Source organism: Oenanthe melanoleuca, chromosome 6 (genome assembly GCF_029582105.1).
Source record: "Oenanthe melanoleuca isolate GR-GAL-2019-014 chromosome 6, OMel1.0, whole genome shotgun sequence".
Lineage (NCBI taxonomy): Eukaryota > Metazoa > Chordata > Aves > Passeriformes > Muscicapidae > Oenanthe > Oenanthe melanoleuca.
In genome coordinates this window covers 32,326,609-32,339,098 of record NC_079340.1, presented here as the reverse complement: position 1 = coordinate 32,339,098, position 12,490 = coordinate 32,326,609, and the positions used below count along the sequence as shown (strand labels likewise).

The window sequence follows — 12,490 nt, the reverse complement described above, 5'->3', positions numbered from 1 at the left end:
TTTTTGTAAGCAGGTAGGCAAAATTTGTCACCATTGAGCATAAAGCTACTGAATGTCACACATTTAGAAGCCTAAATGCTGTTTTCAGTGCCTGAAGTTCAATCATGGCATTCCCCTAACTGGAAGTGACTTTGTTTTACAAAAGTGAAGCATCCACTGAGATCTGGCAAAGCCCAACTTAATCCACACCTCTGTAAACCTGGCTTAGGGAGGAATTTCATTTCATGTTCACAGGTTTCAAGGTTTATTCCAAAATGTTGGTGAGAACAGTGTTAGGGAGGAAATACAATTCAGGCTTTTATAAGGCAAATGTACCCAACACAGATCTTTTTAATATGTTTTTTAAGTACAATATAATATGTACAATATGTCATAAAGAGGAAAATATTTTAAGTTTATTGTAACCAAAAATTGAAATAAAACAGTAACGGGCTTTATTCCCAGATATTTAGTTCTAGAAATCAAATTATTTGGCAAGGAAGGAGCACTCCAGTGTGACTTTTCAAATAGTTCATATGGAGCCTTTCTGAAGTTCCTTTGTTATTTTGGATTTGTTCTGTCCCCTGAATGAGAATCTGATTTTTGAGCACACAGCTTCTTTTGGTCCTGATTTGTGCAGGGAGTATCAGTCAGTGAGCATTAAAACTTCATTATAAGTGTAGAAAATACTCTCTTCTTCTCAATGTGAATTGACAACTTCATAATAATGCCCTATAATGCACAATAACCTTTTGTTGATTATTTTTTTAATGGAGTCTTTCCACTGGCTAACAGATCTATAGGAATGACAGAAAGCAAACTGGATTAAAAACAAAGGAATAAAAAAACAACAGTGGTGATGATGAAAGACTCAGTGTGGTGAGAAGGGAATGATTTGTGGTTAAAGCCCACAACAATCTGGTATTTTCTGCAATAAATTGGATTGAGCTCCAACTGCAGGTCACAGCAAGGTACCCCTGGCTTTCCATGGCACAAATTTTGGGAGGCACCAGCAAAGAGAGCCGAGTGTCTGAGCTTTAATTGAGGTTTCCTTCCAGGGAGGTGTGGGTGATGTGAGACACTCTGGGTGTCACAGGGCAGCGAGGAGCAGACCTGATCTCTGCTGCCTAATGAGGCCTGTTAACAACAGCCTGGCTTTCTTATTGCAGGAACTGCCCTCCCTGTCTAATGAGGAGGAGAACCCAATAAAAAATTAGCCATGCACTCCTAATGAACTTTTAAACCTCTCCCAGGCGATTGTGGATTCCCTGGTTGGAGGGACAGAACGAAGGAGCTGGAGGCTCAGGAGGAGAGGGAGCGAGCCAGGAGGGTGGCACTGTCCAGGGTGACACTGTCCAGGGTGTCACTGCCCAGGGGGACCCTGCCCAGGGGGACCCTGCCCAGGCCCTGCTCTCCAGCTGTGACCTGGCCACAGTTCAGCTCCCAGCCAGGGAAAACTCCAGCAGCCCCACGGACACTGCGGGTAAAGCAGCACTTTTTTTTTCCTTTTCCCCTTTTTTCCTGCTTATTTCTTTTTCTCCCCTCCTTTTTCTCCCCTTCTCCCCCATGGATGGTGTTTGCTTCCTGGGAACTTGTTAAGGGCAGAAGTTCACATTCCTTGATTTTTCCCTTTCCAGTGAAGTTTTGGCAGTTTGTATCCACTGCCAGAACTTGCTTGGTTGTCTGGCTGTCCAGGCTCCCCCTTTTGAGCTGCAGCTGCTCTTCCTGTGGGGGAACTTGTTAAGAGTTTGGGAATTTACAAATTCCCAGTTCCCAGGTGCCTGGCACTTGCAGCACCAGCTGTAGGTGTGCACACAGCCCAGGTTGGTACCAGGCTCCAGCAGCAGATGGACTTTCCTGCCCTTCCCTCCAGCACATATTGCAGACCCATCTCTGCTCCTTTCCTCTGTCCTAAAACATTCCTAAATGTTGAAGCAGCCTTTGACTGGGAAGTGTTTTCCTTCTGGATCAGCCATGGAGAGTCTGACAATCTAAATAAACAGGAAAGTTTGTGAACTGTCAGTGACGAGTTGCTTCGGTGATGGGGTGAGAAAAGGAAGCAGGCAAAACATCAAGAACTTGGATTTGGATGTAAAAATATGTAATTTGAGACATAGACATGTATAAACTTGACAGGACAAGGGGGAATGGCTTCCCATTGCCAGAGAGCAGGGTAAATGGGATTTGGGGAAGGAATTGTTCCCTGGGAGGGTGGGAAGGGCTGGGATGGAATTCCCAGATTTGCTGTGGATCCCCTGGATCCCTGGCAGTGCCCAAGGCCAGGCTGGAGCACCTGGGATGGTGCAAGGTGTCCCTGCCATGGCAGGGGAAGGGATGAGCTTTAAAGTTCCTTTCCAACCCAAACCCAAACTGATTTCCATCCCTTTACTATCCCTTACTGAGCTCAGCCCGACGCCCATCACAGCTTTTCCTTCCTCTGGGTTCTGTGAGAGTGCAGCTGCTGTGTTTCCTTAGGAAGCCCTGGAGCTCCACAACCCCCAGTTCATCTCCCGCTCGCAGAAGAGGCAGAAGAGGCTGCAGCTGATGGTGCAGCTCAGGAGGGCTCAGCAGAGGGAGGCTGCTCCAGGCACCCCCCGCGCGCTGCCCCGCAAGCTCTCCACGTCCTCTGCCCGCAGGAAGAAGCAGTTCACCATCCCTGACCCTCTCAGTGGTGAGTGTGACCAGCCCCTGGCTGCCTGGGAAATCCCAGTTTCCAGCTGGAATTTGGGAAGAAGCTGCTGTTCTGGTTCAGATGCTCGTGGCAGGAGCTGCCAGCAGCTCAAAGATGGGTAGTGGGATGAGGAGATTCTGGGACAGAGCTCCTTGGGGACATTTTGTCACTGTCACGTGCAGTTGTGATCTTCAGCACAGTGCACTTGCTGCTGGTTGTGGGGGTGATGGCAATAAATGACATTTCATCCCCTCCCAGCTCACAGGATGATCAGTTTGGGGACAGAGGTGACAGTAGGGAGGCAGGATTTGGGATAGGAGCCCCAGCTCCAGGTGTGGATTTGCCACTTTTGTCAGAAATCCCAGAGCTGAGAGAGCCCTGCTCTGCCCAGCCCTGCTAAATCAAGGCCTGCAGACTGTGATTTTCCAATTGAAGCTGGTCAGGTCATGGCAAACACCTCAACCCCAGTGAGTGAAACCCTTCCCTCCCTCACTGCCCATACTGCACCTCTGCAAATGTTATCTAATCTCAAGATGTTAAACAAATTGCTTTTCTTTTTCTTTTCTTTTTTTATTTATTTTTTAATTGCCATCTGGATGTTAATTAATTCAGTGACTAAAGAACAAAGATTTATTTGATTGATTGGCGTTCCTCTTTACATCTTGGTTTTAAATCTGTGGCTGCTCGAAGATACATTATTCTACTGAAAAGTAAATTAATTGGAAGGATTAAACAAACTAACAAAGACACCTGAAGGATGCAGGAAAGGGAGTATTTGATTCCTGGGAAACACAAACAGGTTTTTGGCTCCCTGGGGAATGAGGGTGGGTGCAGCCCCATTGCAGGGCTCTTGGAGATTCCTGGAGAATTCCAGCTTCCAGTGGTCTGTCCTACATCAGGGATTTTATAGTGAGAGCTAAATAAACATAAAGAAACAGAGCACAAAGCATGAATTCTGTCTTAAAGACTCAATAGAATTAATTCACCATTTCCATTATCCAAGCTAATTTACCTGGAATCCAATCTCTCAGTGCAGCAGACCATGAATTGTCATTTATCTTAGAGGAAGTGGCAAAAATCTCCCACTTCAGTCTGATCATCTTTGAAAATCCCCCAAACCATTCTGCAAATAATTAATGAAACAAAATATGAAAGGCTAAACCTATTTCTCCTTAAATTATAATGAAATTTTAATCTTTATGCTTGTTTAATGAGTAATAAAATCATAATATTGAAATATATTCATTAATTATTGAAGTTAATGACTATTTCCATCTTTTAGTGGTTGGTCATTAAAGGTAAATTTGTCTAGAGAGAATCTTTGGTTTCTGTAACTCATCTGCCTTCGTGTAGCCATGTGTGGCTTTCTGTTTGTGAGACCTTAATATTTTTATAATGGCAGAAGTGTCACATTTGTGTAATTGAAGCAGGGCTGGAGTTAATACAGGAAATCCAAGATCTCAGACAAAGATATGGAAATTAGGAATTACAATTCTTTATAGGAAAGTTAAAGTAGAAATACAGTATTACAAAGAACAATCCCAACCCCTGCCAGAGTCAGAATCCAAGCTGACACCCGTCAGTCAGTCAGGGTGTTGGCACAGTCCCATTCAATGGTGGCTGCATCCTCCTGCAGGGGCAGATGTGGTTCAGCTGGAGCAGTGCTCCTGGAGAAGGTGCAGTTTCCTCTGAAGCTCCAGGGATGATGTGGAAAGGTCTGGTTTTCCTCTGGAATCCAGTGGAAAGAAGGTGCCTTGGTGTCCAAAATCTCAGTTTTTATCTGGGTAGGAAAGGCTTGGCTCCTCCCCTGGCTGGAGCATCTCCCAGTGGGATGATGGAATTTTATCAGTCATGCCCTGGGACTCACTGGCCATTAACAGGAGATATCTCCTGGAGGGAGGATGGGCTGTGGGAAAGATAAAGATGATTACCCAGCTGGTTTAAAGATGGCCCATTAACAGGAGATATCTCCCACAGAGATCAGGGTCACTGTCCCACCTGGTTTAACAGATGGGGACAGAATTCACATTTCATGCAGGCCACATCCTGTATGGAAACCCAAGACACCTGCCCAGCTCCCCGTGTGTCCACAGAGGAGGGTGGCCCAGGAAGGGGAGAGGTGTGTGCCTGCTTTTATCCAGGTGGAAATGGGGACTGAACTGCAGCCCAAAGTGTTTAGAGGAGTTTGCTGCATTTTCTCTCTCTGAAATAAGTTCAGTACATGTGCTTCTCTCTCGTCTTGCAAGTTTTATTCCAGTAAAATGATTTACACCCAGAACAAAGACCTGCAGAGTGATTATTCTATCAGCCTAAAACATCTTTATTGATAACGTGGAATTATTGACTAGCAGGGTTTCCCCGTGTTTTGACAGTGTTGTTACAACTTCCATTTCTTGTAAGAGAAAGAAATAATTGGCATTCAGCATCATTTCCATATAAATACCAGCATCTGTGCAGCTCCCATTTACCTTCCCATCCTCAAAACCCCGAGTTGTTTGCCAGTTTTTAATTGTCCTTCACGAGCAGGGTTTTACAGAACGCTGAAAGTCATCTCAGGAAAAGGAAAATGTTTATCCTGCACGAGATGTTATCATCACCAGAGCTCTTTGAAGGCACAGAACCTGCAACTCTCAGGCAGCCCTTGTGCTGGGTAATGGGTACTGCTAAAGTTTGAGAGTGCTAATTAGTCCAAGATAGACAACTCTGCTGTTGACTGTGTCGAACAAATTAGAGATCCCACTGTGACGAGCTGAATAGAAACAATGTTCAAATAACTGCATTTAAATCTCCAAAACCGTCATGTAATTACTGCAGTGACAGGACTACCAGCTGTTTATGGGCCTTTAAATCTGCATAATGAACAGCCCTGTGATCTTGGTGTGCACAGGCACTTTGGGAGGTTTAGCACAATTTCTGGGGCACGTTGGGGTTTTTTCCCACCTTCCCTTTTCCTGCCCTTTGAGGGGGTGGCTGTTCTTTGGAATTGGCCATAGAAGTTGAAGGTTACTCTTCAACCCCACCGTGGATTTGCATCAAATCCTCAATTTTTAGTGGTATCTTGGAAATAATTTATATCCCCTCAGTCCTGGGGTCTTCCCCAAAAGTTTCTTTGGAACTGCAGGAGCCTGGGGGTGAGGATTGCACTTTGTTTGGGTTTTCCAGGGTGGGGTTCTCCAGCTTTTTTATAAAGTCCAATAAAGTTTTTTATTTGGACTGAGAGAGGAGAAGGTGGCAATCAGAGAATTTACAGTAATCCTGCAGCCACTCAGGTGTATTCTTGTGGTCATTTGGGTCATTTCCCAGCTCCTTTTTAATACTTTAATAGTCCCACCCATTCTTTTTGGCTGGCAGCCCTGAAACAAGTCTAAGCTGCAGTCAGGTAATGAATTAGAAAGAAGAATGACCTATTTTGAAGATATTATTATATTAACATTAACTCTGCCACACCTTCTTCAAAAGCTGCCATTCTTTTGGGAAAAAAAAAAAAGTTTTTTAGGATTATATGCTCTAATGATATTAGAAAGATTTAGGAAGGCCAGGTGAGATGCTAATTTTTTTCTTTTTCTGGATAAAACCATGAATATTTAAGTATAATTTGGATAGAGAGGACTGAAATCTTCAGCAACGTCCCCAAAATTATTCTAATATGAAAATGTTTTAATAAACCTTTCAACTTTACAGCTTTTTAGAGATACTAGAAATGTTTTCCATAAAGACTGAAATATTGAGGAGGGTCAGAAGTCTCAGTAGTAGGGGAGACCTGAACATCACCTCCACATCTATCTTAGATTCAAGGCTAATTTATTTTTTAAGGAACTGTTGATTTAAAAAAACCCCAGGGTTTGAAAAAATGTTCAGTATCCTAGGATTTCTCTGGGCAAATGGGTTTTTTGGTGAATTATTTTTTCAGTTCAGTAAAGGAGCAGCTAAATTAGAGATCCACCATCAGCAGTGCTTTGCTTTCCACACATCCTCAAAAGCACATTTTAGCTCCTACCAAACTCTGAGAATTCACATTCGTGTTAGAAGAAAATGAATCTATATTATGTATATTTTGATAAATTTTGCCACTGTTTTTCTCTTTTAAGTGCTCCAGTGATTTAGTGCTAAATGGGAAGTCAGGGGCTGGTTCCAACACAATCATTTTATCTGTTCTCTGTCTAAATATTTACTGACTTCCCAAGCAGGAGAGTTACTCATCCTCTTGGAGGTGCAGTTTAGCATTAATTAAAATATATTACAAGGACGACCCATTTGCATTCATTAGCAGCTTGCTTTAGTGGAGATGTGAGACCACTTGTAAATGGCAGGAGCTCAGGAGTTCCACAAGGTGTGAATAAAACACCAGTGACTCAGTCCTCTCTGCCTAAACCTTTATTTAATGTGGTGCATCCCTGGTGATGCTGAGGGGCTGCTCTGAAATCCTTTCTTTTCCCTCACTCACAACATTTGTCTCCAATAGTTATTCAATCTACAAAATCTGATAAGGAGCTTTGATAAGGAACAGTGATAAAAATTGTGATAATTTTAAAAAATTGTGATAATTGTAATAAAACAAGATTTAGAAGCCTCTCAGCTTGGGGAATTGTCTACCTCATGGCCCATCTGCTCTTTGCTTGTTAGAAGGAGCTTTAATTCAGGTCTCCAGATGGGCTGGGCAGGTTATTCCAGCTCTGGGTGTTTCTGCTCTTCCCCTTTGAAATGTGCTTTCTTCTCAGTGTCGAGAATGTGCACAACTTTTATTCTCTCATTCCTACCAATTTTATTATTTATTTCTCATTTAACTTTTGAATCCTCATCCTACAATCCATCAAGGATTAGCCTTGATGTTTGCATGTGATTTTTTTTTCCTGGTAAATAGCAAGCTGGGAGGGATGTTTGGCCATGAGAATTAACCTCGAGGCTCCACGCTGCTTCACAAAGGACATTTTTATAACTGAGGTGGATTTATTATTTTCTTAGAGGATTTTCCCCAGAGTCTCTTTTGAATCCATCCCTTCAAAGCCCTGCATGGCCACATATCTTGTTCCAGAGCAGTGATGGGTCTGATGCCCTTCTGTGCCAGCAGGAGAGGATTATTTTGGAGTAACAGCACCTGCACAGCTCCCAGTGTCTGTGGTGCTTCCCAGAAATTGAAAACAGAGGCCAGCCTGTCCTAGGGACTTGTAGGAAAATTACAGATTAGTCTATCATGCTGTATATGAATTAGAAGTGGGGCTGCAAATCCCTGATGGGTTTTTCCTGTTCTGGTGACTGCACACAAAGGTCTGGAATGTTCATGTGGCATCATGCCCCATCCCTGGAGGGGTTCAGAGCCAGGCTGGACAGAGCTTAGAGCAGCCTGGGACAGTGGAAGGTGTGCCTGGGTCACAGACAATCTGCTCCCTGCACTTGCAGAGTTATTTGGACAGCAGTAGCATCCAAGTGTTTATTCCTTTTAAGTGAATCAACATGCAAACGAGTGCTAGAACACTAATAAATAAAAGACAAATGATGTTTTCCTTGCAAATCGAGCATGGGCTTGTGTGTACTGAAGATTTAACGAGGATGATTAAGTGAAGACAACTGCTGAGGGGGAGAGAGTCACTCCTGAGGCAGAGGAGGCTCCAGAGCCTCTCTCCTTTCCCAGTCTGAGCTTTGGAAACTGCAGCAGGTCAGACTGAAACTGCTGCAGACTCCCTTTGATTCTGGACTGGGAGGATGGAACATCTCTGCTGTGAGGAATGGCTGAGAGACTTGGGATTGTTCAGCCTGGAGGAGGATCCAGAGAGCTCAGAGCCCTTCCAGGGTCTAAAGGGGCTCCAGGAGAGCTGGAGAGGGACTGGGGACAAGGGATGGAGGGACAGGACACAGGGAATGGCTGCCACTGCAGAGGGCAGGGATGGATGGGATTTTGGGCAGGAATTGTTCCCTGGGAGGATGAGAAGGGGCTGGGATGGAATTCCCAGATTTGCTGTGGCTGCCCCTGGATCCCTGGCAGTGCCCAAGTGGGACACTGGGGTTGTTGGATGGTTGGTTGGATGGATTTAGGGCAACCTGGGACAGTGGGAGGTGTCCCTGCCATGGCAGGGCTGGAATGGGATGAGCTTTATGGTCCCTTCCAACCCAAACCATTCTGTGATTCCATGGATTTTACATGATAAACAGTAGAGATACATAAATACAGACAAATAGATTTTACAGATAGAATAATCTCATTTATTTCCTGGCTTCCCACCTTGTACAAATGTCGTCCTTTCCCATTCAGGACCCATTTTTGCAGGGAAGGTGTTAAAATCACCTATTCCTGAGAACCACTACCTGCTCAGATCAGAAATTATTTTCCTGTATCCAGGGAAATGCTGATTGGAATTATCACAGATCTCTTCATACCTGATCAGGAAGGAGTAATGTGATTTTCCTCCTCCCAAAGCTCACATAATTATCCCCAGCCCTCCAAACCAGGTGTAAATTGAATCAGAAATGACTGTACCAGGGCAGGTTCCTGACACACTGGAGAGGCAGCCAGGGTGCAACTGCCTGCAGGAACCTGTGAGGAAGATTTGGAGAGATTTGGAGATTTGGATCTGGCCTTAAGCCTTCAAAATTTAACCAGGAATGGCAAATTGTGGCTCCATGGAGTATGATGTGAGATTTCAGCAGAGTCAGATCCCTCCAGCAGTAACTTTATTTTCTCTTTGGCAGACAACCTCTTCAAACCAAAGGAAAGAGTCATTCCCGAGAAGGAGATGCACATGAGATCTAAAAGGTACAAATTCCACTGTTTTAGAGTCTGTCCATGGATGTTTTTCCTGCTGTACCATCTTAGATTTGGGCAGCCCTGCCCTTTGAACCCCCCTTTTCCAGCAGGGTCAGACAGCATGGGGCACCCATGGCAAGAAAACCAAATCCTCAGCAGCTCCCTCCTGTTGAACACCCAAAAATGGAAAGCAGTGAGGTCACTTTGGATTTTTTTCCCCCCTGATTATGGCACAGAGGGTGGGAATGACAGCAAATTATGAGGATTGTGGTGTCTGATCTTTAACTCTGCATTTCATGCAAAGGAAGCTGCAAAATCCTGTGTGGAATTCATCCCTGCTTTCAGATGTCCCCATTCCTCTTCTCCAAAACACAATCCCCAGCCAAGACAGGCTGCTTCAGCAACCTGGAATTGCAAAATATCATGAGGAGAACCCAGAAGTAAACAGGCTTTGTGCTCATGCAAAACCAGCACTTGGACTTTCTCTTCCAAATTCTGGGAGTTTTATCACTGATTTTAATGGGAAAAGAACAGAAGTCACTTTTTAATGGCAGCTCCTGTTATTATTAGAATGGAAAGATTGTGTTCTCCTTGGTAAAAATGATTATTTCCTAATGACAGTGAAAAAATGTCAACAGTTTGCAGACTTATAATGATGGTTTTCTTATACTTTAGAAAATTATTTGAAAATTATTATTTTATATTAATTGTGTGGCATCAATAAAAAAAAAAGTGTACAGCCCAGGTTCTGCTTTGAATTTTGTTGCTGGAAATTGAAACCAACTTCACTGAGCTCATTAGAAGCTACTGCATTGAAATCACCTGATCCCATCTCTTTCTTTACTTTTTTTTTTTTTTATTCCAAAACCAGAATTTTCAACAGGATTTGAAACCAGGCAGATCTTGTATCAAACCATGACTGTTAGTAATTTATCATTCCTGTGCCATAAATCAAATTCAAGTACTCAGAGATGCCCATGACAAGTGTTGCACGGAAGACAAACATTCCCTACAAGAAAATCTAATCATTTGTGAGCCCCAGGGATGACATGACCTTTGCTTTGTGAATTCCTGACAGGATTTATGACAATTTACCTGAGGTGAAAAAGAAACAAGAAGAGAAGCAGAAGAGGATCATCATCCAGAGTAACAGGCTGCGTGTGGAGATGTTTAAAAAGGTGAGGATTCCCTCTCATTTCTGCAGCAAATGGGGCCAGTAAATTTAAAGTCTGGGATGCCAACTCCACCTCACCTCCTGTATCACTAAAGATTTTTATCACCTCATGGATTTTAACAGGATTTTAAGCACTTCTGCATTTTTTTTTCCTAGCAATTACTGGACCAGCTCCTTCACAGAAACACAGAGTGACAAAGGAGCCTCTTGCCCATCATCCTAATTGGATCTTGAATGCCTTTGACTGCTGGATAAGCCATAAAATTAACTGTTATCTCAATTACCTGGAGGTATTTTTCTTATCTTTTTATAAAGAAAGATCATTTATGTTTCAATCGAAATTTTAAGGCAACTTTCAAGTAATCAAAAACAGCCTAGAAGGGAGCACAGCTGTTCCAGAGCATCACCTTTTGGTCAGTTTACCCACAGGAAATAATTTTAACATTTTTTTAATGCAAATACTGAATTATAGGGGTATTATTTTTCTTAATCTTTTTTTAAAAAGTACACTTCTCTGTAGCAATAGCCCAGTGTTTATAAGATGTGGAAAACTTATTTCTCTGAAGTATTTTATTAATTGATTTCCTGTGAGTTAAATCCTTGAAGAAAACTGTTATTTGTTATGTTTAGGAACCAGTTGAAATAGCATTACCACATCATCAGAGCAGCAGCAGTTTCACATTAATGCTTAACATTCCAAAAGGGACCAATATTTCAGCTTTCTGAAGAACTCCATTCCTGTTCATAGAGTGAAACTCCCTAGCAAGCTCTCCCACTAAAATCCAATATTTAAGTATTTGTTTATAACACTTTTTCACGTTTTTCATTGTAACATAAGTTCTACTCCACTTCTGTGAGCACAAAGTGTTTCTAGAAATGGCAGAGGAGGGAGTGGTGCCAAGAAGGATGTTTGCATCAAAACTTGCAGAACTCAAACCAGCTGTCATGTTTCCTCCAAAAAAATATTTAAATCTTTATTTGTACATGTTGGAAGTAAAAACAAGCAGCTCACAAGGCAATGGAGTTTATTTATGGAATAAAGTATGAGGATAATATTGATCCAAGCTCTGTGTTTTTATTTGGTGCTGGTAAATATAAAACAATTATTGAAATGGCCTGAGAAGCTGTGCCTTTGTACCCACAAATCCCATGGGAAAAAAAAAAATACTGCCCCTAAAAATCACTGCAAGTGTTAAATTTTGCTGCACAAAGTTTGAGTAGGGGTTTGAATGAGGCTGGAATTTGGCCTTTGATAGTTCTGCTTTGTTTTCCTATTCCAGCCTGAGATGTAAGGTCAGGATTTTTTGGAAGAGGGATGTTTGTGAGCCACTGGGATAACCTCCAGCTGGTGACCTGTGCTGGACACAGGGACCTGGGGATATTTTGTGCTCTGTTTCTGTTGGATTCTTTTGCCTTTCTGTGTTGCAGCTTCCCAGTTAACGTAGGAATAATGATGTTAATTTTTGCTCTCAGAGAAGAACAAATATATTGCATTCCAGATAGATTTCCCCAAGAACTCATCAATAATTCAACCCATTGGCAGAGGATGTGGAAGGTAGGGCAGGGAGGAAGGACCTGCCAGTTTTTTTCCCTGAAAAACATCTTTTTAACCAAGGAAATAATTCTGTACTGGAAAAAAAGCCAAGGCTGGACCACAGATGACTCCAAGTAGAACTCAGAAAAGGGACACCAAGAGGAATTCTCTTTCAAGCTTTCACCCAGTTCTAGCTCACTATGACCAGAGACATTTCCTATAGAATCAGTGCCCAAATTCTCTTTTATTTCAGTAGAAACTGAGCATTTCTCCCCCTTGAATCCTCAATCCCTGATTTTTTGCCTTCAGGAAAATGCAGCTTTGGTTCATCAAGTCTGTACCTTCAGGTGCATGATTTCCTGCACATCTGTGAAATAGAGCAATATTATTTAC

General features: G+C 42.8%; 1 protein-coding gene across 1 annotated transcript in view; it reads left to right on the top strand.

Moving 5' to 3' along the window:
• The window catches only part of C6H10orf90 (chromosome 6 C10orf90 homolog), a 56,586-nt gene extending 44,961 nt beyond the window's left edge, over positions 1–11,625 (top strand). The window contains exons 5-9 of the mRNA XM_056495396.1: positions 1,233–1,462; positions 2,455–2,650; positions 9,335–9,398; positions 10,468–10,567; positions 10,720–11,625. Coding sequence (XP_056351371.1) covers positions 1,233–1,462; positions 2,455–2,650; positions 9,335–9,398; positions 10,468–10,567; positions 10,720–10,758 — 629 coding nt within the window. The 3' untranslated portion in view covers positions 10,759–11,625. The remainder of the gene's footprint in view (positions 1–1,232; positions 1,463–2,454; positions 2,651–9,334; positions 9,399–10,467; positions 10,568–10,719) is intronic.
• Positions 11,626–12,490: the final 865 nt, after the last annotated feature.